Below are 26586 nucleotides of genomic sequence, written 5' to 3'. Positions count from 1 at the left end.
GTTTTACAATGTTAACATGCATCAAAGCTCACTAAACTCCATTTTAAATGTGTGCAATTTATTGTATGTCAATTATACCTCAATACAGCTAAAAAACTGAGCATATTTAGCAAGGGCATAGTGAAAAGACCGCTCACTTAGTGACAATGGGAATTTAAACAATACATTTCTTATATACTGTCAAAGAATATGTATGACAAAGAAAAATACTCTGATACTACTGAAGACAATGAAGGATATTAAACTGCATTGTATACTCTATGTATTTGCCAATGAACGGACCAAGACCAATCAAAACCTCCTGCCAGTAGTTGTCAGGTTCTAGTGTTTATATTCTTGCCTATACTTTACAGAATTTTTTTATGTCTTTTGTGTCTCATAATTTCACAATAAGCAAAATATCTTTAAATGTGTCTATTTATGAAGTGATGTTTGCAAACTTTTGCATCAGATTCACAAATATGAAAAATCTGTATTTGCATCAAATACAAAATGATGCTTACTTATAAAGTATTCTCCAATAGTGCAGTGTGCAAGGCTCTCTTAGCCATCTACTATAGGAACCCATTCTGAGATTCTGTTAAGCACACTCTTGCCTCACCATGGCTGCAAAGCTTCTACCTAAAAATAGCTTACTCTTATATAATCACTCACCACAGATTTATATATCTTATGTATCCTTGAAATGCATTTCTCTTTTTAGAGATATGCCACTAGAGGTAAACAATCATTTTTAAAAGCAAAGAAGTTAAATCCTAATCTAAACAGATCTTATTGTCAGATCATATTCCAGGGCTCTGTAGTTGCAAGTTCTGTTGATGAAAACAGAAAAAGTTATAAATAGCAGAAGAAACACCCTATTGACTCTTAATTTTTTAAATGAACTTTGAGAGATTACTTACATGCAATGAAAAATCAAATTTTAAATGCACAGTTCAGTGAATAGTCACAAACGAATACCCTATGTAACCAGCCCCACTATGAAGATATAGACCATTTCTCTTTGCTCCTTCCCTGGGGTCCCTGCCCTCCTTTACAGTCACCCTCCCTGTTCTTCCCAGGTCCAGCTCTGGCAACCACTGCTCTGATTTCTCTAACTCAGGCGATAGAGTTGTCTGCTCTTGAACTTCAAATAAATGGAATTATGCACAGTGTACTCCTTGGGTCTGGCTTCTTTCGCTCAGTAGAATTTCAGATTCATTCATGCTGCTGCAAGCATGAGCAGTTCTGTCTTTTTCACTGCTGAGGACTAATCCACTGCACAGCCCTGCCACCATCGCTGACTCCCTGTTTCTAATGCCTTCAGCTCTGTCTCCGGAAACACCTTTCTAACATACATGTTGAACACCATTAAGTCCACAGAATTTTGATGGTTTATTCTGTTTTGATGAGTAGTTTTCATGGTTCTCAAACTGGGGGTCGAGGGGATGATACATCGGAATCATAACTAAATAGGTTTTAACTCTATCTGAAGAAAACGTTTTAACACATTACTGACCAGAGATGTTATTACTTACAATATGTCTTTTGTTACACAGACTTTATTGTCTGGAGATCATTCAATATTCATTTACAAAACAAATCGCCAGCCACAGGGGTCAGTTTCTGCAAAAGTCCCCCAGTCAATAATGAGTTAAGTAGATAGCCAGTGGGAATGTGCTGTATGACTCAGGGAGCTCAAACCTGTGCTCTGTGACAATCTAGAGGAGAGGGATGGGATGGGAGGTTCAAGAGCCAGGGGGCACCTATGGCTGATTTATGCTGATGTATGGCAGAAACGAACACAATATTGTAAAGCAATTATCCTCCAATTAAAAACAAACAACTTGTTTTTAATGAATCAAGTGTCTTAAAGCAGTGCTTCCCAAGTTTTGCAAGTCCTGACACGCAGCAGAGACCAAGCACCTGGCGTAGGGTTCCAGCCAGTCGAAGGGTTGAAAACATCATGACTCTTAAGCCCACTACTTGGAAAGCTCTGTTAAGTAACAGTTAAAGAATACATATTCTTGTTTTAATGACCGATATTGATTTTTGCAAAACAAAAACCTTATGAGCAAATAAGATTCTATATAAAATGTTGATTAAGCAATCAAAGTGACTGGAAAAATTTTCAAAGTCTGGCGACAATGAACATGGATTCTAATTTTTCCTACTTCAAGTGCACTTAAATTTTTGAATTTTTTTTTTTTTCCCAAAAGAAAAAGTAAGCCATGACTGAACCAGTGGCGCCCAAGCACCCCTTCCCAGCAGAGTACGATCTGGCTTCTAAGGAGAGGGAAGTCGATCCTCGCTCGCACTGTGCTGTCAGGCCACAGACATTCATCCGCCGCCTACACCATGCCGGGCATTCCAGGCTGCGGGCGTCAGCAGGGAACGCAGCGGACAAAAATACCTGCGCGCACACGGCTTCCGGTCTACCGTGGGGAGAGAAACAGGTGAAGGCGGGAAACACACGGTGTGTTAAGCGGTGGAAACGCTAAGGACAAAAATAAAGGTGCGAGGGGGAAGGGAGCCCTGGGAGCCAGGGTGTCCAGAGGACTCACCCGGGCAGGCGCCACTGGACTGAAGGCCGACCCGGGTGAGGGCGAGGCAGGCAGGTGTCAGGGAAGAGTGCTCCGGAAGGGGAGGAGCAGAAGTTCCAAGGGAGGAAGGGGCTCACCAGTGAGTCTGTGGCACAACAGGAGGCCACTGTCCTCTGAACAAAGTGAGCTGGGTGAGAGGGAAGCAAAGGAGAGGCCGGAGAGGCAGCCTCACCCCACAGGGCATCATACGGGACTCGTGCCAGGCTCATTTCTGGGGGACATGTTTTCAAGACAATACCCGCAGGGGCTCTGTGAAGAGTAAGAAGGAAGGGTCTGGAAAGGCTGACACACGAGTAACTGCGGAAGGAACTTGGAGATGTCTGGCTTGGGGAAAGGAGGAATTTACAGGATGCTCCAAATACCAGAGGAATGGTCAAGAGAAGTAGTTCCTTTTCAGTAGTTCCCTGGTGGCTCAGAGGTAAAGAATCTCTAAGGAGACTGCAGGAGACTAGGTTTCGATCCCTAGGTCAGGAAGATCCCCCTGGAGTAGGAAACGGTAACCAGCTCCAGTACTCTTGCCTAGAAAATTCCATGGACAGAGGAGCCTGGCGGGCTTCAGTCCATGGGGTCGCGAAGAGTCAGACACAATGGAGCGCCTGAACGACGACAAAGAGTTCCTTTTACTTTTCTGTGAAAAAGTCGCAGAGCAGATTTGAAATCATGAATTAAAAAGGAAAGGAGAAAAGAAAAACCTCATCTTAATTTTTTAACTTTCTAGTATTCATCATTTTCCTACAGTGGAATGGGGGGCCCTAGAAGATTATCCATGTGTAACAGCAGTAGCAGCACCTGGAAGAGCAGGAGCTGACATCCAGGTATGTCTTCCATGCGTCAGATGCTGTGGCAGTAAATACTTGGTGCGCCACCTCATGTGACCCTCCCACAATCCTATGAAGTAGGTTTCATTAATTATGAGGCAACTCAAGCTCACTGAGATGACATGACCCGCCAAGGACTGCAGAACCAGTAAATGATGGAGCCCGGGCTCAAACCCAGGTCTGTTTGACTGAGGCTCCAAGCCTGTAACCACCGGCACCCACCACCTGTATGCCCATCAATGGCAGTGTTTACACAGCATGTAAAAAAAGTACCTCTCGCTGGCAGGAAGTTGGAGATAAGATTCTTGCAAAGGGAGGAAAATTATATAGCCTCTAAGATCCCTTTTTATAATTTTGTGGTTACGTTTTCCCAAGTTTCCATCTTATTTTTAAAATATTCAGAGTTTATAGAAATTCTGTACTCCTAAATATGACTAAAGATTAAATAATAATAATTTCACTACAGAATATGTTAAATTCCCAGTCCAATTCTAACACTTTAGAATTATCATGCTCTGGTCTTGACTAACACGTTACTTGATTACATTTATTTGATTACTTCCCTTGCACAACTGAAGGTAGGCCTGACTTTTCTCAAGTACAGCTGATCCTTGCACAATGCAGGGGTTAATCCACTGTTACTTATAATCCTCTTCCCATATCCAAGATTCTTTCACATCTGCCGATTCTACCAACTACAGACCATGTAGTACTGTAGTATTTTCTATTAGAAAATAATGGCATGTAAGTGAATCCATGCAATTTAAACCCACAGTGTTCAAGGGTCAACTGTGTTTCAGTTTCCTTGTCTCATCCTTTATATCTTCCATGATTCAAACATATCTTCGCTTTCATTTTCCTATGCAAACATAATTCTTTTCAACTGAGCAATTATCTTTCAAAATACAAATCAACATTTAGTATCTAAAGTACAGAAAGATAGTATTAAAGAAGAATACACATACATGGACTTAAACCAAAAGTCTAAAGTCCATGGAAACCTTAAGAATCATCTGTGGTTTGTGTGGCTGTTTTTTACTGGCTGGAGGAAAAAGAAGGGACTAAGGAGAATTGAGAGTGTGCATCCTTCACCACACGTCAGCCAGGGCAACTTCTGAATGGTTTGACAAGAGGAAGCCTACTGCTCTGAAGGTCAATTATGAACCAATGTAAGAAGAGAGAGTCTGGCAACCATAGGGTTAATATGTGGATGGAAAACAGGATTAACTCCACTTATAAAAAATTCTTTTTTTTAACCCAATAGGATGGCTACCATAAGAACAAAAACAAAACCCAGAAAAGAAAAAGTGTTGGTGAAGATGCAGAGAAATTAGAACCCTTGCACACTGTTGGTAGGAATGGAAAACGGTACAGCCACTATGGAAATCAGTATGGTAAGTCCTCAAAAACTAAATAATAGAAAGACCACATGATTCAGCAATTCCACTTCTGAGTATACACGGAAAAGAATTCAATGCAAAGACACAAAGAGATATTTGTACACTCATGTTCACAGGAGCATTATTCACAACAGCCAAAAGGCTGAATCAACCCAAATGCAATACTGATGGATGCGTGGATAAACAAAATGTGGTATATTTACATACAATGCAGTATTATTCAGCCTTAAAAAAAAAAAAGGACATTTTAACACAAGCTATAACATGGATGGACCTTTAAGGAATTATGCTGAGATAAGCCAGTTAAAAAAAGACAAATAATGTATGACTCCACTTATATGAGACTCCTAAAGTAGTCAAATTCAGAGACAAAAAAGTAGAATAATGATTTCCAAGGGCTGGGAGGAGAGGAGAATGATGAGTTATTGTTTGATGGATATAGATCTTCAGTTTAGGAAGATGAAAAGAGTTTTGGAGATAGATGGTGGTGATGGTTACGCCACAGTATGAATGTACTTCAATGCCACTGAATTATACACTTATAAACGGTTAATATGGTAAATTTGATGCTATGTGAATTTTACAACAAATAAAAATAATTAAACCTTTTTCTGCAAATAAAAAATATAAAGTTAGTTTGATTTGCATTAACATGAGAAAAAAAAGGCTCCCATTGTAACATCCATTATACAGTGTAAATTGGGTTCTTGCAATGATCTATTACAAAGTCAACTAAATATCAAAATGTGTATGTTCTTCACATAAGATAAAACCACAGTTATTAAGTACAAATCTATTCCAAACATTTTAACAACTATTTACTTAGAATTTACTACTTGCAGAAAAATACTCAAATTACCATCATGGTATCTGAATGCACTCTGAGGCCCAGCCACATCCAGTTGGTTCACAAGAGAATGCTGTAATCTGTGACTTCTGAACCATGAAAACAGAATGACTTCAGGCGCAGATTAGGGTAGGACCTACAAGCAATGGCGTCTACACAGACACCGCGGACAAGTCACAAACCTGGGGCTGAATTCTCTTAAGGCCACAACAGAAAGTGAAATACAATTATGCCCTTTTAATTATCCACAAGGAAAAAAAAAAAAAAAAAAAAACTGGTTCTTCAGGGAAAACAAATTCCCTCTTTGCCCTTGACTCTAATTTCTCATTCAGTGTAATATATAAGGGGATTAAGAGTATTTGCAGAATAACCAATGCCACTTTCAGCTCTTAAAATGCCTCCTCAATAGAAATCAAAGGTGTAATTGCAACTTAAAATTCAGTGAGGGACATTTTTCAGAAAATCAAGAAAATATAACCCAGGCTGTAGCATTCTGATAGTCTCGTTTAATTTTAGGATGAAATTTAGAATATCTAGAGACATGGATAAATTCTATGTATTCCAAAAAATGTGATCTCTACAACAAGCAAAATGTTCACAAAAAGATAGTGTTTCCTGTTGAAGACCTGGAATACAGCTATTCTGTGCAAAATGTGAAGACACTGCAATATTCTTGGCCATCTGCTTATTTTTAAAATTGTTATCCTTTTGTCGAGCTGAGAAATTAGCTTATAAATGGCCAGTTCAGCTTCGAAACAAGGTGAACTGTCTTCTCTATAACGGATGAATTTTCCTAATTCAAGCTGTGTGTGATATAGTAGCTTGTTCTTCAGCATAGCAATTAGAAGCAGATTCCTGGTTCTGGCTCTAAGAGTAGCCCCTTCTAACTACACAAACTCGGGGAGGTATCAAGCCCTCTCCCCAGACCCTACTCTCATCTGTAAAAATGAAGAAGAGATCGACCGTATCAGTTATTTCAAACTCTGTTGTTTGGAGGCATCACAGTGGAAGAGGTGTCTTTACTTTTCTCTCCGTTGTACACTCCCATCTACCTTTGTGGTTGCTTAGTCTCTAAGTTGTGTCCAACTCTTTGCAACCCCAAGGACAGTTGCCTACCAGGCTCCTCTGTCCATGGAATTCCCAGGCAAGAATACTGGAGTGGGTTGCCATTTCCTAGTCCAGAGAATCTCCCTGACCCAGGGATCAAACCAGAGTCTCCTGCTTGGCAGGTGGATTCTTTACCACTGAGCCACCTGGGAAGCTTGGGATCTACCTTCAGTTCAGTTCAGTCGCTCAGTCGTGTCCGACTCTTTGCAACCCCATGAATCACAGCACGCCAGGCCTCCCTGTCCATCACCATCTGCCAGAGTTCACTCAAACTCACGTCCATCAAGTCGGTGATGCCATCCAGCCATCTCATCCTCTGTCATCCCCTTTTCCTCCTGCCCCCAATCCCTCCTAGCATCAGAGTCTTTTCCAATGAGTCAACTCTTCACATGATGTGGCCAAAGTACTGGAGTTTGAGCTTTAGCATCATTCCTTCCAAAGAACACCCAGGGCTGATCTCCTTTAGAATGGACTGGTTGGATCTCTTTGCAGTCCAAGAGACTCTCAAGAGTCTTCCTTAGCCCGCAATAAAACCTTAACAGCACCAAAGGAGACACTCTACAATCTAAGACTGAGCCTACTGACTGGTGATTTTAAACAATTCATCCATAACACAAAATAAAGTAACAAAAATAAGTGAAGAAAATACTGAAAGTTTAAATCATTTCTAAGAAATTTTATTAAGGAGAATTATATCCCCAAACTTCATTTGTAATGCAGTTGTTTAGACCCTGGAACAACAAAATCTCCCTCATATCAACATTTTCAGTGCAGGGTGATTTCTCAAGTGCCTCACAAAGGCACAGTGTCCTGAATGCATCAAATAAAACCACAGGTAAAGGAACAGATGGTATCGATGCAGTTTAGGATCCGGCTGCCACATGTAACAGCGTGCCTGTGTCTCCAGCCAGGGAGGCTGTGAGCTCCCCGCCCCAGAGGACGATGGCCTCCCTATGAATCCTGCTGGATCGCTGAGCACAGCTCCTTTCTCTGATCTAACACCCCAGGCCACAAACCACTTTTATGCCACTTCTCTGTCCCTGAATTGAGCACAAAATCCTTTCAAGACATTTTTCTGAAAAATAAGCATGAGAAGGCTCTCTTACATAGGACCGACGGGTTTATGCTTATCTTATTTGAGTCTCGCACTAACTCATGAAGTAGAGAGAAGGCATCTATGTCAATAACCCTGTTACACAGGAGGAATGTGAGGTCCTGAGTCACTAACACTGGAGACCACATTTCAGGACTCTAAGTAACAGCAGCTCATACTCCACTATCTAGGCCACCTCCCTAGGCCTACCCTATCCTCTCCCTAACCTTGCTGTCAGTTGAACTGCCTAAGGAATAATAAAAATCATGACATACAGAATGATGAACCTTTGAGCATCTAAAGGAAATTAGACCCAAGTTACTGGCATCTTCCTCCTTTGCACTGCAGCCAGGGTTCTAAGAAGGAAGGAACAAGACAGACTATGTGGAAGCAGTTAATGGAAGAATTCTCCAGGTATGGAGGTGGGGTGGGGGTCAGAGGGTAGAAAGCTCGGGAGACAGAAGAAAAAAGTAGGGAAGAGGGGAAGGGAAGACGGTCATCCTTCTTCCACTGCATAAAGTATCTAGGGATACAAAAGAGGGGGTGAGAGGGAAAGAGAAAGAAAGTGACCAATGAGGTGGGGAAGAGAAATGGACAGAAATGCCAAGCAATGAAAACAAGGAAAGTTGGATAAGAGAAAAAAAAAACAAAAAACTAAGTCACCAAAACCTTCCAGAAGTTTCAGGTATTTTAAATATTAGGAGGGTATTATTCTACATATAGGTTTCCCTGGTGACTCAACAGTAAAGAATCCACCTACCAATGCAGGAGATGCGGTTCGATCCCTGTCAGGAAGATTCCCTGGAGGAGGAAATGGCAACCCACTTTAGCATTCTTGCCTGGGGAATCCCATGGACAGAAAAGCCTGGCACCTACAGTCCACGGGGTGGCAAGAGAGTCAGCTACGACTCAGCGACTAAACTCTACATACATTAGCAGCCCTTCATCTGGAATGATGAAGTCTAGGAAATATTTCATTCAAGTCCACAAAATAATCAAAATAATGGATAAAGCTAACCGTGATATATTCACTAAATTAGAAAACACTAGAATTAAACATACAACTTAAAATCTGGAAAAGAATTTTGAACACATCCACTTTAAGGAGACAGAATAAATGTATAGATACTCAAGAATAAAAGATAGAGATAACTACAGAAATTTAAAAGAAAAAGATGAACTAGATAAAAGCTAGATATTTCTTTGAAATATAATCAAAGCCTTAATGAGTCTGAGCTTACAAAGAGAAAAATTCATTTGGAAATGGCCAAATATTAGAAAAAATGGGAAAAGATTAGAAAAGGGAATATATAATCACATAACAAACATAGGTGAAAAAGACAATAAAAGGATATTAAGAACTTCCTTACAACAACATATTTCAAAACCTAAATGGAAAAGGTAAAATTCCTTGAAATATATAATGCGTCAAAATTGACCCAAAGAGAAAAAGAAAACTAAAATAGCACTATAACCATTAAATATATTTAATTAGCAGTCAAAAAATTCACAAAGTTGGTTTTATAAGAAAATTCCACTAAATTTTAAAAGAATTGACCATTTCAATTTTATACAACTCTTTCAGAGAACAGCAAACCGGAACACTCCTGAACTCATTATATGAGGCCAGTGTAACCTTGATATTAAACCCCGATGAGGACAGAACAAAAAAGGAAAACTACAGACCAATCTCACTTATAAACAGATGCTAAAAACCGAAAGAAATGAACTTGAGGCTAATGTTGAAAATAATACATTTTGACCAGATTAAGTTTATTCCAGGTACACGAGGATGGTTTATCACTAAAAAGAATCTAAAAATAGAACTTGCCACCTTAACAAATAAAAGAAAAACCTCATGATTCTCTTGACAAATGAACATTTGGTAAGTTTAACACCCTTTCATGATTTAAAAAACCCTCAGCAATGTAAGAATGAGAGGGAACTTCATTTACCTTATAAATGGTATGCACCAAATATTTTAACAGGCAATCATTAGATTCCTTTTAAACACTAGGGGCAGGGGCTTTCCTGGTGGTCCAGTGCTGACGACTCTGCGCTTCCAACGTAGGAGACACAGGTTCAATCCCACATGCCTTGAGGCCAAAAAAACTTACCACGCACGAACAAAGATTCCTACCATCTGGGCTTCTATTTCAACATTGTCTAGAAGGCCCTACCAGGGCAGCAAGAAGAAAAATATATGAGGTGAAGGACTGAAAGAAAGGAACAAAAGTGTAATTATCCACAGACTGTCTACAGAGACTGAATCCCAGTCTATCTTCATCATTTTTACTTTGTACTCCCCGCTCAATCCTCTGCTCACTGCAGCCAGGCTTCATGCTCTCCTGCTTTGAACACTTCCCTCATCAAAGACACCTGGCTACCAAATCTAACAGATGAGTTTGAGTTGTTTCCTCGCCTCCTGTCCTCTGGGCTCCCTGGTCAAGACTCTGCCTTCTCAGGCTGCTTTTCCTCAGTCCGTTCCACTGGCTCTCTTCCAGAGGTAGAATTCAATCCTTTGATTTCAAGGGACACTTCTCCTAAGTGATGTTTACTTCTTCAGCCTGGATCACCATGTAAAACCCAGGTGACTACCAATCTAAAGATTCCCAAGTTTTTCCTGGACTAGTCAGGAGGATCTTATTTGCATGTCAGCGTGTTCAAAGGTGAACTCATCCTCCCCTTTACCCTCTACGTCAGACTCCTCCTAGCCCACAACTTACGCCCTGAGACTAAGGTTATGTGACTCCACCTGCTTCATTCCTTTTATCCAATCTATGATCGGCTCCTAGTCATCTTGTTTATCTCAAAGTCTCCTCCTTCTCTCTGCTCTGTATCTTCCTTTCCACAGCCACCAGCTGGGCTCAGACTCTGATTATCTCTCTCTTGAGTTTCTGCACCTGGCCGCCCTGCTTTCAGGCCTGCCCTCTAATCCTTCTCATAAGGAACAAATCTGATTAAATCTCTCCCCTGATTAAACTCTTTCAGTGATTCTAACTGCCCCAAATGATCCAAAGTCTTCAGGTATGTTTAACAGAGTTTTTCAAGAAGACTCTGCTTCTATTCATCTAGCCTTGACTTCTCTTTACTTATCCCCCTCTGTTCCAGTCTTAATGAACTGTTTGCTGGAATTCATCCCTTTCTCTTCCACTGGATATGTTGTGCTTTCTTCTAAGAGCCCAGTCATCTGGCTCTTGCAGTAATCTCTTAAGTTTTATGGAGACAGACTGGTACAGCAGTATCTGGTAAGGTAAACATTCTGTAGATACTTACTGAACTAAAGAGAAGATTTTGCATAAAGTAACAGATATCAAGTCCATCGTGGATCATTAGAAAGATGTACAGGGGATATATCTTTAACACTCTGAAGTTAAAAATGAGAGGAAAATTATGTATACCTATAACTCATTCAAAATTCTTTAGCTAGAGTAGAAGTTGGGCACCGCACATCCTCTGATAAGAAAATGGCAGCAAACAACACAAACAGAACTGTCTGCAGGTTATGAGATACAAAAACACATCAGGGTAAGTCTTGATCACACCAAGCATCGCAAGGCTAGTACACACAAACCACACACTTCACACTAATAGAAACCTGATGTATTTCTGTTCAAAAAGTTCACAAAAGTTATCAAAATGAAAACCAGCTTAAGGGTACATAAACTTGGCATTTAATTATGTCCCAGCTGCTTCTAAGATTAGTTTGCATCAGTATACTTCTGGATTGTATACACAACAAGCTAAAAATCCAGGAATAATGTAGACTGAATAAAAATTCTAAACTTCTACTTTTTAAAGGAATTAGAAGTTGCCTTACAATCTTCGTGGAGTTGATAAACAATCATAACTACGTAATCACAATTCACAGTCCTTTTTAAGAAAATGTAAATAACAAAGTAAAAAACTCTAGAGCTTAAAATAGGATGCTGCACAATTATCTTGCAAATTATGTACAATATTTAAAATGTGCTTGAACTGTACTTATATAGTACCTTGATTATCAGTAGATGCATTTGCTTTTAATATGGAAAACCTAATAAACTTTTTAATCCCCCCCCCCATTATGCACAGTAGACAACTAAGGGAAGGGAGATTATGTGGGCCACTTTCACCATTACAGAAATCCCCTGAAATTAACGTTTAAAGAGCTTCTACAGAGGGAAGCCTAGAGTTCTGCCATTATATTCACAGTGATACAAATCCCATTAGGCCCCCAATCTAGTAAAAGCCGCACTGTGACAAAGGCTAAAATAGCTCTCAGGTCTTCACGATCAGATTAAATATCTACTCAATTGAAGCTGAGCTAACTTGCCAAAGTCAACAGCTTCCGGGTCAAAATCAAACATTATTTGGCCCGGAGATTAACTCTGATGTGTCCTCAAACTGAAAAGGAAATTTATATTTAGATCTCCAGATTCTAGCCTACACATTACTCCACCAACACGCATTTCAAGCATTTTTCCCTTCTGCAAAAGATTCCTGCTAAGCAATGCTATGTCTTCTAAATGATATGCCTTCGTTCTGTCTTTGAACCCGATTAAAATTAAGAAACTTTTAATAGCTTTAATAACTCTCAAAAGCTGCAGAAGCTCTTCTCTGGCATCTTCCCCAGTACCACCCTCCCTCCAAATCCAGGAAGAAAAAAGAAAAAAAAAAAAAACAAACCCCGCACAACAGAAAACACAAAACAACTAGCCACATGCGATGAATGCTGCAGAACGTGACTCCACTGGTTTAGGCTACAAAGAAAGCCTATGAGTAATCAAAAATCGCTAATCAAAACAAAGTTAAAAGCCACTTCTCCGCTCCCCAACCCCAGTATGATTTCCCTTTCTCTTCTCAATCCACTCCAGCATTTCCCCCTCCTCCGTTTTTTTTCGGGGAATTTTAGCAGCCTCTGAACAGCGTACGGTTAAGTTCATCTCAATGTCAGCCAAGGCAGAGACAAACGAAAAAATCACTAACTTGGAAAAGGTTATTTAGGACAACAATGTCTTTCACTGTCTTACTCCTCCCACTCCGGCCCTACTTGACCTACTACCAATACTGAGCCGAGAAAAATACCCGTTTAAGGGGCTTCCACTACAGTCCCCCCCTCCACCCCTGACCCCAGCGGCTCTTCCCGCAGGAGCCACTGCAAACCCACCGCGGCCGGGCGGACAGGGTCCCCGGCTCCGCACACCCCTCCCCAGGCGCCAGCGGCCGCGCTCCGTACGCTCGCGTCCAACTCTCCTCGGACCCACTCACAGCCCCCGATCCCGCCCGGCCGCCCCCTCCCCGGCGCCCCGGAGCGAGGCCGCCCGGGCGCCGGCACTCGCCCACCCACCTGGGCCGGGGTCGGGGCTGCCCCCGGCGGCGCGCTCCGCCCAGCGCAGCTCGCAGCTCTCGCACGAATGCGCTCGGCCTGTCCCTCCGCCTCCCCTCCAGCCCAGCTGGGAGGCGCGACCCAGGGCGGCACCGCAAGGTCTCTCTAAGTCACCTTCGCGCGGCCCGCCCCCGGCTCCCGGCGAGGTCGAGCAGGGAGAGAGGCGCGGCCCAGGACTAGCGCCCGGGCCGCCCGAGGTCCGCGCTGGCCCCTCGGCCGCACCGCCGCCCTCCGGGGCTACAGCCGGCGAATGGCCTGCGGCGGGCGGCTCCGCGGCGGCTGGCGTCGTCCGTCCCTCCTCCCCGCCCCTCCGCCCGCCCGCCCGCTCCGCGGCGCAGGTAGGGACATGCCGGGGGGCGGCGGGAGCGGCGCGCGGCCCGGGAGCTGCCCGGCCAGGGTTCCGGGGAAGGCGGTCCGCACCCCGCGCTCGCTCGGTGAGCATCCGCGGAGGCGCCCCCGACCCGGCCCGGCCCTGGATCGGGCGCTGTGTCCCCGCCCGTCCTGTAGACGCGGCCCTGGCAACTTTTAAATCCGCCCCCAGGAAAGCAAAGGGATCCTCTCTTCTGCAGTCTTCCACTTGAAGGTAACTGACACTCAGGCTCACACTGAAGAGTTAACTGCAAAGCCTGAGCTAGTGTGCACCTATTTATTTTTTGTATGCACTCCTTGGGCTCCCCTTTGAGCAATGAGGAAAACAACAGTAACTAACCCTACTAAAGTGAAACGTACTAACATGAAACGTACTCGCGTGAAATAGATGGTTTGAGATTCTGGCCACGCTTAAAGGGTGGACGAAGGAGCAGTGGTCAAGCAGACCCGCCACGTAAATGCTATACTTCAGTGGGATGTTCAGGCTAATGAAATTCCTAGTTAATTATGAGGCTCTGTTGAAGAAAAACAAACCTTTTTGTTCCAATGGTAGTTTTAAACCTTTCTATGATATATAAATGTGTCCTTCACTTTGGGAAGCAGAGAAATACTGAACAAAATTAAATATTTTGTTGACAAGATCCTAGGGCACTTTAAGTTCACTCTTCTAGCAGTGAACTTGCACTAGAGATGGGAAATGTGTGAAAAACGAGACAAGGCCACACTTGGAAAAGGGGGAATTAATGTCAGTGAGGTTTCACAGTGTCTTTGAAAAGTCAGTTTTCTATTTTTTCTTCCCATTCTAAATTGGTCACTAAATATTACCATATTTTGAAAAGTCACATTTGGCAATAAAGAGGAGACCTTGCTACAGATTCTTTCTCCCAAGGCCCTAAGAATTAGAGAATGAATTCAGTTTACAAAAGTAGTACTAGGCAGCAAGAGGAAACAATGAACAATAATAAAGGCTACTTTGTTTCAGAAGGCACTTTACAGAGCACCTAAAATGTGCCAGGCACTGTACTGAGGAGCTTCACATAAAACAACTCATTTGTATCCTCATTTTCAGATTTAGAAATGTAACTCCCAAACACATTAATTTGCTCAGAGTCCAGATTTTAGGTCCTGATTGGTCTGACCCAAAAGCCTATCCTCTCTACTTGTGCATTAAGTATAAAATAAAGAATAAAGAAAACACCTCCCAGGTTTCCAGCTTGAGTTACCCAGTAGGTAACTTTGGGTTGATCCACAACTCAGTTTTAGACACTTGGTTTTGAAACGCCTCTGATGTATCCATACGTAAATGTCCAAAAGGCATCTGGATATACTGGTTCATAGCTCAGGAGATCCAAGACGGAGATATCTTAATCATCATGGATTGCTGGGTTGAAGGAATGGGTGAGATCATCCATGGAGAATACTGAGTGAGAAGGTCACCCCGGAAACCTAGGGACTACCAACATGCAAAGCACAGGCAGAAGAAAGATGCTTCAGAAGAAAACTGGGGAGGAGTGGCTATATAGAAAAGAAATGCCAGAAGAGGCAGGCACCATGGACTTCACAGAGAAGCATTCCAAAAGGCAAGCAGCAGTCAATGGCAGATCCTTCAAAGGACAAGCAAGATAATTTAAAGGTGTCTCTGATTTAGCAACAAGGAGATACTGGCAAGAACAGGCTTGGTGGACCAGCTGAGCAATAAAAAAAAAAAGTAGAAACAGACGGTATCACATTTCCAAAAATGGATCTGGAAAGGGATGCAGGGAGCTAGAAGCTATAAGGGAGAATTCAGAAGAGAGTAGCTGTTTTTGAAGCAAGATGGAGACAGATGCCACCAATAAAAGGAAAGAAGATAGATTAAAAAAAAACAAACCTGGAATCAGGGAGTGGTAGGGAGTTGATAGCATAATACAGTGATCACCTAATATTTAACAAAGAATTTTGCTTAGAATAGAGATGAGAGAAGGTAAAGGCCTGAAAGATGTAAACATTGCTGATGAAAGAGACGGGGATTAAAGGCCTATGAACAGCTCAGAAAGCTAAATGAGTAACACAAACCAGGCCTTGACAACATGAGGAATCCACATGAGGGCATGAATTCTCTCCAAAGACTTTAGCATCTGGCCCAGAGCAGGAGTTCCTTTGGCTGGTACCAACTGTCTGAATCGTTCCATTACACCACAAGCTTGGCATCACTACCATCCCAACCACACATTTGGGTTATAGCTCTTTATCAGTCAGAAGATTTAATAAGAAAGTATAAAACATAAGCAAGTTGACCTTAAAAACTGATCATATTGAGGGTAGCTCAATAATGCACAGAACCAGAAGGGCACCAATGATGACTTCTGAATGATCTTTTAACCACTGATACCACCCACTGGTGAGAAAAACTACAGCAACAATGATTCACAAAACCAGTTTCTAGCCTTTTCAACAGAATTTGCTCACAAAGTTAAAGAAAAACCATAGCCATTATATTGTTATGTTTCCCAAGCACATCACTCTAAAAACATATAGTAAGGTTCCCTTTTGGAGAAGGAAATAGCAACCCACTCCAGTATTCTTGCCTGGGAAATCCCATGGTCAGAGGAGCCTGGTGGGCTACAATTCCATGGGGTCACAAAAGAGTCAGAGATGATTTAGCAACCAAGCAACAACAAAGGTTCCCTTTAGTAGATCAATCACAGACTCTACAGCTTATTTTATATATTGCTGGGGTTTTTTGTTTGTTTTTTAACAACATAAGCAGTGTTATGTCATGTAAAATATGCCTACATAATGCCTCATTTATAGAGCGGTCACATGGATACTTGGAGTATCTAGGCCATATCAGAGCATCTCCAAATAAGCAAAGAGCATCACAGGCTAGAATGCTCCAGGTCCAGACTGAGGTCTGTGCTCACTGTCAACCCCTATAAAGAACATCTTATTCTTACTGAGGACGTAATTCTGCCAAGTTTGGTTACTACTGTTTTTCTTTTTAATAAACAGGCAATTAGTATGAGTAAATGAGAAAGACTCAGTATTCCACTGCTAGAGAGAGGCACCCAGCTGATCTAAAAATCAGGAGAGAAAAAAATTTTAAACCAAAAGAGTGTAAAAAGGAATTCAAAAAGCAGTAGCAGGATTGGGCCATTTAATCAAAAAAGAGTCCTATAAACATTATCCCCTGAAGGTATCTCTGTATTAAGGCACAGAGTAATTATGAACATACAAAAGGACAGTCCTGAGGCAGCCAGGAGAGATAAAGGATGAACATTTTAGCTTAAGAAGTTAAATGTGTAACACTTAGAGTAACTGTCCTCAAAAAAGATTAGAGTAGGATTTTTTTTTCTGCCAGTTGGAGCTGGGATCACTTACATCTACTGGTCCATATTCTGTACTGCCTACTATGGGACGTGTTTGCCAATCTGATCTCATTTACTCCTCAAAACACTCTTTTTTGGTTGGTTACCACTTTAAAAAGGAGATTGTATTTTAAAACAGAGTCAAAGGGATTAAAGAGCAGAGTCAGGAATTGGACTCAGGTCTGTGAGTTCAAATCTTATCAATGCTCTTTGCATAGAATTTCCAAATGAAAATTTAATTTATGATGCCTGATAAATAAGGCATTATGGTGTATAATTATTCCACTCTGACCTCACTTAAGCTTATTAAATTCCTATGTTGTAATTCTTAGCTACTTGATAAGACCAACTTCAGTGATACCATTTATCTTTCAAATATTTTTTAGGCCTTCATATAGTCTATAATCATATTTCTCAGAAGGAAATCCATGGATTTCTACTTAGGGACCCATAGGGGTGATATTTCACAGAATTATGGTGGAAAAAAAAAAAAAAAAAAACACTTGAAGATACTCTGAAAGTTTGAAGCAATAAATGCTATTTACTAAACGAATACCTTGTGCCCTTTGATATGCTGATATAGTCCCTTACATATTATTCATCAACACACAGTTGATCGCCATTCCCAACATTCAGGAGTTCATATATTTTCATTCTTTAGAAACGCACCCAAGGTCCTACAGTTGGTTAGAGAAAGACTGAGATTTAAAAAAGGTCAATTAGACTTTCACACCAGGGCTCTTAATGATTTTCTACATGTCTCTCTTATTTCCAAGACGACATGATCGAAGTTCAGAGAACTTAAGCAGACTATCATCTCTTAAATAAGGATGGAAAGGCAGCACAGTCATTCCACCAATGGTCCAGTAAATATTCTTTACACCACACCACCTCCATCCAAAACAAGATAAAACCAATGGTACAGACACAGAAGCACCAGGCATCAGAGAAAAGGGGTCATAAGTGTTCATTAGACAGCATCCTGCAGTAACAACCACTGACTTATACTCAAGGCTTACTTAGGAACCATGCTAAGCATTTTGCTCACAATTATCTTATTTAATCCTCATGACAAATTTTAAAGGCTTATTTCATCTTCATGACAAATTTTAAAGACTTAAAGAGGTTAATTAGGCTAAACTTAAAGCTAATATTTTTGTACATGTAAATTTCCACATGGAGGTGATTACCCAACCTTTTTCCTTTTCTAATCAGTTAAAGATTAGAATAGGTCAGCTTCTTCAAGAAAATTACGTTACTTCTAATCTAGTGTTTGCCTTCAAGAATGGCTCAACAAAAGAGCCATCAAGACATTCTCCTGTACCACAGAGGAGATGCAAATTTAATTTTACAACGTAATAAATATTACCTGAATCACGTAACATCAAAATTTGTTGTGTTTGTTCTGATAAGATGGTATCATCCTATGTGGATTTACTGAAGTCACTATATCATTCCTCATTTAAACAAGCTAGAATATGAAATTCAGAAACCACCAAAAATAGAAATGCTGAGAAGTGATGATTTCAACCATGAGATGACTCAGTCATTTAACATGCTTAATGAACAATTTTTTTTTTTGTATGGTATTTAACAGAATTCTATTAATTTTCTGTAAGTTTGTTTAAACAAGTTCAGATTGTTATTACTTTTCCTTGTTGGCCGCACCTCACAGCTTATGGCATCTTAGTTCCCCAAGAAGGGATTGAACCTAGGCCGTTAGCAGTAAAAGCACAGTCTAGCCACTGAACAACCAGGGACTTCCCACATAGATTTTCTTATTGCCCAAATAAAAGGATTACAGAATTTGTGGTATAGATAACAAACACAGCATTTTTTTTAATTCCTATTAATTCTCAAGGCTTCTATTCTAAAGATGGGAAAACAGAATTTTAGATCCGTATATCAGATCAGATCAGTCACTCAGTCGTGTCTGACTCTTTGCGACCCCATGAATCGCAGCATGCCAGGCCTCCCTGTCCATCACAAACTCCTGGAGTTCACCCAGACTCACATCCACTGAGTCAGTGATGCCATCCAGCCATCTCATCCTCTGTAGTCCCCTTCTCCTCTTGCCCCCAATCCCTCCCAGCATCAGAGTCTTTTCCAATGAGTCAACTCTTCGCATGAGGTGGCCAAAGTACTGGAGTTTCAGCGTTAGCATCATTCCTTCCAAAGAAATCCCAGGGCTGATCTCCTTCAGAATGGACCGGCTGGATCTCCTTGCAGCCCAAGGGACTCTCCAGAGTCTTCTCCAACACCACAGTTCAAAAGCATCAATTCTTCGGTGCTCAGCCTTCTTCACAGTCCAACTCTCACATCCATACATGACCACAGGAAAAACCATAGCCTTGACTAGACGAACCTTTGTTGGCAAAGTAATGTCTCTGCTTTTGAATATGCTATCTAGGTTGGTCATCACTTTCCTTCCAAGGAGTAAGCGTCTTTTAATTTCATGGCTGCAGTCACCATCTGTAGTGATTTTGGAGCCCAGAAAAATAAAGTCTGACACTGTTTCCACTGTTTCCCCATCTATTTCCCATGAAGTGATGGGACCCAATGCCATGATCTTTGTTTTCTGAATGTTGAGTTTTAAGCCAACTTTTTCACTCTCCACTTTCACCTTCATCAAGAGGCTTTTGAGTTCCTCTTCACTTTCTGCCATAAGGGTGGTGTCATCTGCATATCTGAGGTTATTGATATTTCTCCCAGCAATCTTGATTCCAGTGTTTCTTCCAGTCCAGCGTTTCTCATGATGTACTTTGCATATAAGTTAAATGAGCAGGGTGACAATATACACCCTTGACATACTCCTTTTCCTATTTGGAACCAGTCTGTTGTTCCATGTCCAGTTCTAACTGTTGCTTCCTGACCTGCATACAGATTTCTCAAGAGGCAGATCAGGTGGTCTGGTATTCCCATCTCTTTCAGAATTTTCCACAGTTTCTTGTGATCCACACAGTCAAAGGCTTTGGCATAGTCAACAAAGCAGAAATAGATGTTTTTCTGGTACTCTCTTGCTTTTTCCATGATCCAGCAGATGTTGGCAATTTGATCTCTGGTTCCTCTGCCTTTTCTAAAACCAGCTTGAACATTTCGAAGTTCACGGTTCACATATTGCTGAAGCCTGGCTTGGAGAATTTTGAGCATTACTTTACTAGCATGTGAGATGAGTGCAGTTGTGCAGTAGTTTGAGCATTCTTTGGCATTGCCTTTCTTTGGGATTGGAATGAAAACTGACCTCTTCCAGTCCTGTGGCCACTGCTGAGTTTTCCAAATTTGCTGGCATATTGAGTGCAGCACTTTCACAGCATCATCTTTCAGGATTTGAAATAGCTCAACTGGAATTCCATCACCTCCACTAGCTTTTTCGTAGTGATGCTTTCTCAGGCCCACTTGACTTCACATTCCAGGATGTCTGGCTCTAGGTCAGTGATCACACCATCGTGATTATCTGGGTCATGAAGATCTTTTTTGTACAGTTCTTCTGTGTATTCTTGCCGTCTCTTCTTAATATCTTCTGCTTCTGTTAGGTCCATACCATTTCTGTCCTTTATCGAGCCCATCTTTGCATGGAATGTTCCTTTGGTATCTCTGATTTTCTTGAAGAGATCTCTAGTCTTTCCCATTCTGTTGTTTTCCTCTATTTCTTTGCATTGATCACTGAAGAAAGCTTTCTTATCTAAATTTTATATATATATGTATATATAAAACCATTTTAATCTACCTTCTTTTACCAAAACTTCAACTCTAAACAAAAGGCACAAATCAATTGTAACAAGAATAAGAAATTCAGTGTCCTTGGAAGGTATTGTGCTAAGTCCAGTAAGTAACACAGAGGAAAAACATATCCTACAATTTTATATATATATGGAATCTAAAAAAATAAACATAACAGAAATTTGGTGTCAATTTAAAAAGTTGAAGATTAAACACATACCTAGAACTTATATGGAAGAATGCCTATTGCTACTTGGCTTGCATTAAAATCATGAAAATGGGGGAATTCCCTGGTGGTCTCTGCAGTTTCACCACTAAGGGCACAAGTTCAATTCCTGTTTGGGGAACTAAGATCCCGAAAACTGTGCAGCATGGCATGTAAACATACATACATGCATGCATAAAATCATGAAAATGGGGGGCAGGGGGAAGCCTACAAAAGAAAAGTCCAAGTTCAAGCAGCCAAAACGCACTTTAACAACTTTTCAGTCCTTAGAAAAACAGTTACTAATGGATAGCATACCACTTTTACTCATATCTGGAAGATCAAATGACAGATTTTTATATGGGAAAGAATAAATGGCAAAGAACACAAATGAACATTTAATCCATTAAGTTCAGTTCACATAGGTAAGTGTGAGAGCAATATATTATCTAAACAAAAGTATGTATTTTTCACATAGACTTTTTGCTTCTAGAATATTTTCATACCCCTCTTATTGAAACGCCACAACAACTCTGAATAGATCAACTATAAACATACTTGTTAAACATGGGTACATAAGCAAATTAGATGATATGAACAGAAGTTATTTCAGAATCAATCTAGTTAATCAAGAAATAAGTTCTAACTTCTGGTGAAAAATGAAGCTTTCATTTCCTTTACTAACTATTTTTTCCTCCTATCTTTGGACAATTTGAAAGCAATGATGTACTGGATAATCAAGCATGTGACACCCAATGACTATAAAAATTCAATTCCAAAGGACCTACCCCTTCTTGTTTAGTGAAGAGATGAAGGCAGTCACTCAAAGCTACGCAAGTTTCTCTAGAAGCTTCAGCGACAACTTCAACTTTCTGAAGAAATGATGGAAGCATTTCTATAAATAAAATAAATATAATGAGTGGGATTTTAAGTAATAATAAAGTAAAACAAGACCATGAACATATTTCATATCTACTAACCTCATTTTTCCTTCTAGCTGCCTTAAGCATACAATTACTGTTCCTCTGTCATGATTATTAAGCACCTACTGTATGCAGGGCATATAAATTCATATAGAAAAAGAAAAGGAGAAAGCCTTGACCTAGAAAAGCCTATATCTTAAAAGGAGAAGAGCCAGGACTAAAAAAAAAAGAAACAAAAATTTTATAGACATAAATAATGTTTAAGAAAAACAGTTGTCAAGCAGAAATGATATCATTACTTATAAAACATTAACACTTCCCCTTTCATGATATTCATTACTAGATAAGTAATTTTATTCCAAGGCAAAGTGCTAAAAAGAGACAAAAATAATTCTGTAGTTGACATGACAGCTAAGAGATCTGAAGGCGGTATCAACTCAACTTCCTCTACTTCTTATTTGGATAAACGTTCTGTATAAATAGGTCCTTCGCTCTCAAAAATATAGCCTTGTCAAGGTCCAGTATCCTGCCAGATACATAAGTTGGGAAATAAATGATAATATCAGTATCTTCCTTGGACCCCTAAAGAAAATCTTAATCCACTTTTCCCATCATTCTTTTTTTTGGCAAGCGAAAACAACAAAATGCATACTTGTCACTTAAACAAGTGAAATGTCATATTGTGAGAAAAAGTGTGCTTAGTTGAAATAGCCTGGAATTTAATGTTAATTATACATTAAGATCCTTTAAATCTGTCCCTTCCATCAAAAAAGAGAAATTATCGTAAGAAAGCTTTAAGGAAAAAATAAAGGGAGAAAGACAAGTCTGCCGCATCCTCTGTATTGTAAGTAATCCTGATGTACCTAAACCGCTATTCTTCAAACATGGTAAACAAAGTCAGTAAACAAAAAGAATCAAGTGAATCAAATGCCAACAAATCTGAACAAAAATTTTCCAGTGGGAGGAAAATCTATAGGAAATAATATGACAAATGATTTAGCCGTTATTTCTAAGTGATAAAGTTGTATGAACCTGTTCTCTTTTTAAATTTTCCAAATGTTCTATATGAATGAGATTTATTTTAGCAAAGACAAGTCCTTTTCTTGGAAAAATTCTTTCTTAAAACTCATAAGGCAAAACTATGCAATAAAAGGAAAAGATCATAGTGAATGAAGCAAGAACAGTCTTTTACTCGTATCGATATAAAGACCAAATGACATTTTATCATATTTTTCATCTCATGGGATAGAGTTTCCTAGGGTTTGCTATTATTAATGACACCCAAATACTTGGAAACTACTAAATTCTAAGATAAATTTGACTTTACATACTTCTTTTGCAATCTTTGATACACATTGTGAAGATTTATTCTGTACTTAGTTGCTAAATAGCAAAAGAGAGTACCATATGCTAGATGCCATGTGACTTAAATAGTACCTCAACAGATGTCTTACACAGCGCTGGGGACGAGGGATGTGAGGAGATGCACAAGAAAAAACAGACACAGCCTCTGCCTCCCGTAAATTATCTGGGTAATCTAGTAATCTTTCACCTTCATGGCACAAAGGACAGAGAAACGGAAGCACAGTCCATTCGTGGATATGTTTCTTTTTATTAAATGCCATCATTACCTCCAATTATGTCTATGTTTTAGATATCTCACACTTAAGATACTTATTGATTTCCATAAAACATTAAATATCAAAATAGATTTCACTGCTGTTGTTGCTCAGTCACCAAGTTGTATCCGACACTTTGCGCCTGCATCAGCTGCAGCACGCCGCGCTTCCCTGTCCTTCTCTATCTCCCAGAGTTTGCTCAAACTCAGGTCCGTTGAGTCAGTGTTAGTATCCAACCATCTCATCCTCTATCACCCCATTCTCCTCTTGCCCTCAATCTTTCCCAGCATCAGGGTTTTCTCCAATGAGTTTCAGGGGCACTTTACAAATTTTTAAACAAGCTTTCGAAAAGTATTCCAAGAAATATATATTAAGACAAGTTTTTATAAGAATCTCTTATTGAATGTCAAATTCTTCTGTCCAAAATAGTCAAAAGTTACCTAATTTCTCTGACAATCTAGCGTCCAAACAAGATGCTAGAATTAATATTAACCTGCACGGTGGGATAGTGTAGGAATCATTTACTATGGTAAACACACTGGTTCAGGGCTATGGATCAAGGCCAGTTGGTTGACACCAGTATGCCTCTTATGCAATGATGTCTCATACTGATTACATAAAGGAGAACTGCTAAGCTTCTAGAAAAGTTACCAAGTAGCAATCACTGCAAATATGCTTTAGCCAAGTAATATTCAGAGACTGAGCTATAATAAATGCAAAAAGGCAGTATGTTACCATATCTGGCCTACCCTGAGGATTGGACACTTTAATAGTACCAGTTAATTTGAGAGAAAAAGTTATTTTTTGTACTAAAAATATTGTTGAACTCAGGAAAGATGCTGGAAGATTATATGTGAAAAGCTTAACTTTAGAGACATGTATAAAAAGCTCACAATCTGTCGTTTCCATGATTACAATGTACAATTTTTAATTGGGTAAGTTTTAAAACTAGTAGGGAAGTGCTTGTTTCTTGCTGTTAAACGAAACCCTAATACAGAACACCTCCATTGTTCTCCTTATACAGAAAAAGTCTACACTCCTTAGATTAACATTTAAATCATTCCACAAATGGTCAGTTTCAGCCAGACTATTTTCCCGGGAATATCTGTTTTCCTAGAAATATGATCCTATTTTACTACTTCTAAACTTTTGTTAACGATGTTCCCTTTTCTGTGAATACTGGAAATAGTAATTATTCATATTAAGAAGTTTCTCCATTTAACTAAAAAAAAAATTCTAAGGTCAAGTTCAAATGCCATTCTCCCCATGAAGCCTTCCTTAAAAATCACTGTGGGAGGCGACCTCTTCTACTGGACTCCATACGTAGCCACATCCACTTGCTAAGAACTCAGGCCCTTTGCACATGCTCTGCTACTCTGCTCGTATGTACATGGTACATATGCTCACTGTATGCTGCTATTCTCAGTAAGCTCTAAACCTCTTTAACGCGCCCCCCCTCAAATACTGTACACCAAACCTTGTACAAAGAAAAGGCTCAAATATTAAAAGAATAAGGAAAAATAATAAAAAATATTTTATTTCCATTCACTTGCATAGAAAATCCAAATCACTCTGGGTTATTTTATTTTACAACGGAAGAATTATTATATTTTAGCTAAAGTGTTAGTCACTCAGTCGTGTCCGTCTCTTTGCGATCCCATGGACTGTAGCCCAGCAGGCTCCTCTGTCCATGGGATTCTCCAGGCAAGAATACTGGAGTGGGTTGCCATTCCCTTCTCCAGGGGATCTTCCTGATCCAGTATTGAACACGGGTGTCCCACGTTGCAGGCAGATTCTTTACCAATTGAGCCACCAGGGAAGCCCCAGAAATATTTAAGACATAAACATTTTCATTTATATTACTACAGGTTGGTTAATTAGCACAGGTGGATAAATGTACTATTTTAAACTACATTTTCTTTTTACTTGAGGCACAAGAAAATCTCTTTTGTCTGTTTTTCAATTTAACTCAAATATTTCTATCATTGGGGACAAGATATTTAAAAGAGGAAAAAACTGGATGAATGGCATTTCCTCACCCTCTCACCCTAGTCCTTTTGGACACAGTGTTGCCTTAAGTGTTTTTTGTTTTGTTTTGTTTTTAAGTAAACACAAACAGTTGAGAATAAATAGTCCCAAAGCTATCTAGTGACAAAGCTAAGGTCATAGGAAATAAAGAAAATATCAAAATAAGACAATTTTTTCTCTTGTGGTGGAAAACAGAAAATGTAATGTATCTGACTATGTGCATGAGAAAAGGTATTTTTGAAATTGATTCATACTCCATTGGAATTATATAAATCCCTCAAGACAATCAATACTCTCTCCCCAAAATGGAGAAAAAGATTTCTGGACATAAAAATCAACTACTCTTCTAAAAAACTTCTACTACATAAAACCATAACTTGAAAAAAAAAATCAAGATTGGTGGCATCATAAAAGATATAAAAATATAAATTTATCTATTTCTTGTTCAAATTAAGATGATTAGCTTGAAATCAATCACCCACTAAACAAGCACCACTGAGCATTTCATCTATGTATCTACATCTGTAAATTTATACTAGTTGCAACGGAAGTATAAGATATATAATTCAAGCAGCATGTGTTAAATGAGTTAAAATCATGAGTTAAATAAGAATAAAAAGATCATAACAGGGATGCTGCAAGATATAAAGAGCAAACAAACTATACACACATAAATGTCACACATTTAGAGAAAAGAGCTACCATTATGGGATGCAATAATAAAGGGGAGTTTGATAAAAGTAATGGTACTTGGGTCAGATCTTGAAGACTAAGTCTGTTATTGTTAAACACAATGCCCAATAAAACAAATGTATCTAAAATATCTATATCTATTATTTTCAGATGGTCTGAAAATACTGGTTCTGAGAAGAAGAGTCTCAGAATCATGATCAATGAGAACTTGAGAGGTAAGAGGATTTGCATCTACCATTTATTGAGTGGCTATCATGTGGCAGGCACTACATTCCAGGTGCTTGAGATAAAGGGGTAAGTAAGTAACTGAGAAACAGTTTCTGTCCTTAAAATACAGTCTGGCAAGGAAAACAGAAAGTAAAACAATTATTATTGAATGAACAGTATTGATCAGAGGGAGTCTTTAGAGTAGTCAGAGGGAAAGCATATATTTGTTAGAAAAACTAAAATTAATTAATTTAACAAAG

General features: G+C 39.8%; 1 protein-coding gene across 12 annotated transcripts in view; it reads right to left on the bottom strand.

Annotated features, from left to right (window-relative positions):
* OSBPL1A (oxysterol binding protein like 1A) overlaps positions 1 to 26586 on the bottom strand; it is a 226820-nt gene that overhangs the window by 107624 nt on the left and 92610 nt on the right. For 6 of the 12 annotated variants that reach the window (XM_070778804.1, XM_070778801.1, XM_070778802.1 and 3 more), the window contains one exon: positions 21645 to 21751. In XM_070778804.1, coding sequence (XP_070634905.1) covers positions 21645 to 21751 — 107 coding nt within the window. The other 6 variants (XM_070778811.1, XM_070778807.1, XM_070778809.1 and 3 more) reach the window with 6 other exon arrangements.

This window comes from Bos indicus, chromosome 24 (assembly GCF_029378745.1).
Source record: "Bos indicus isolate NIAB-ARS_2022 breed Sahiwal x Tharparkar chromosome 24, NIAB-ARS_B.indTharparkar_mat_pri_1.0, whole genome shotgun sequence".
Lineage (NCBI taxonomy): Eukaryota > Metazoa > Chordata > Mammalia > Artiodactyla > Bovidae > Bos > Bos indicus.
Note: the sequence above shows the minus strand (reverse complement) of the source record. Positions and strands in the feature narration are given on the sequence as shown.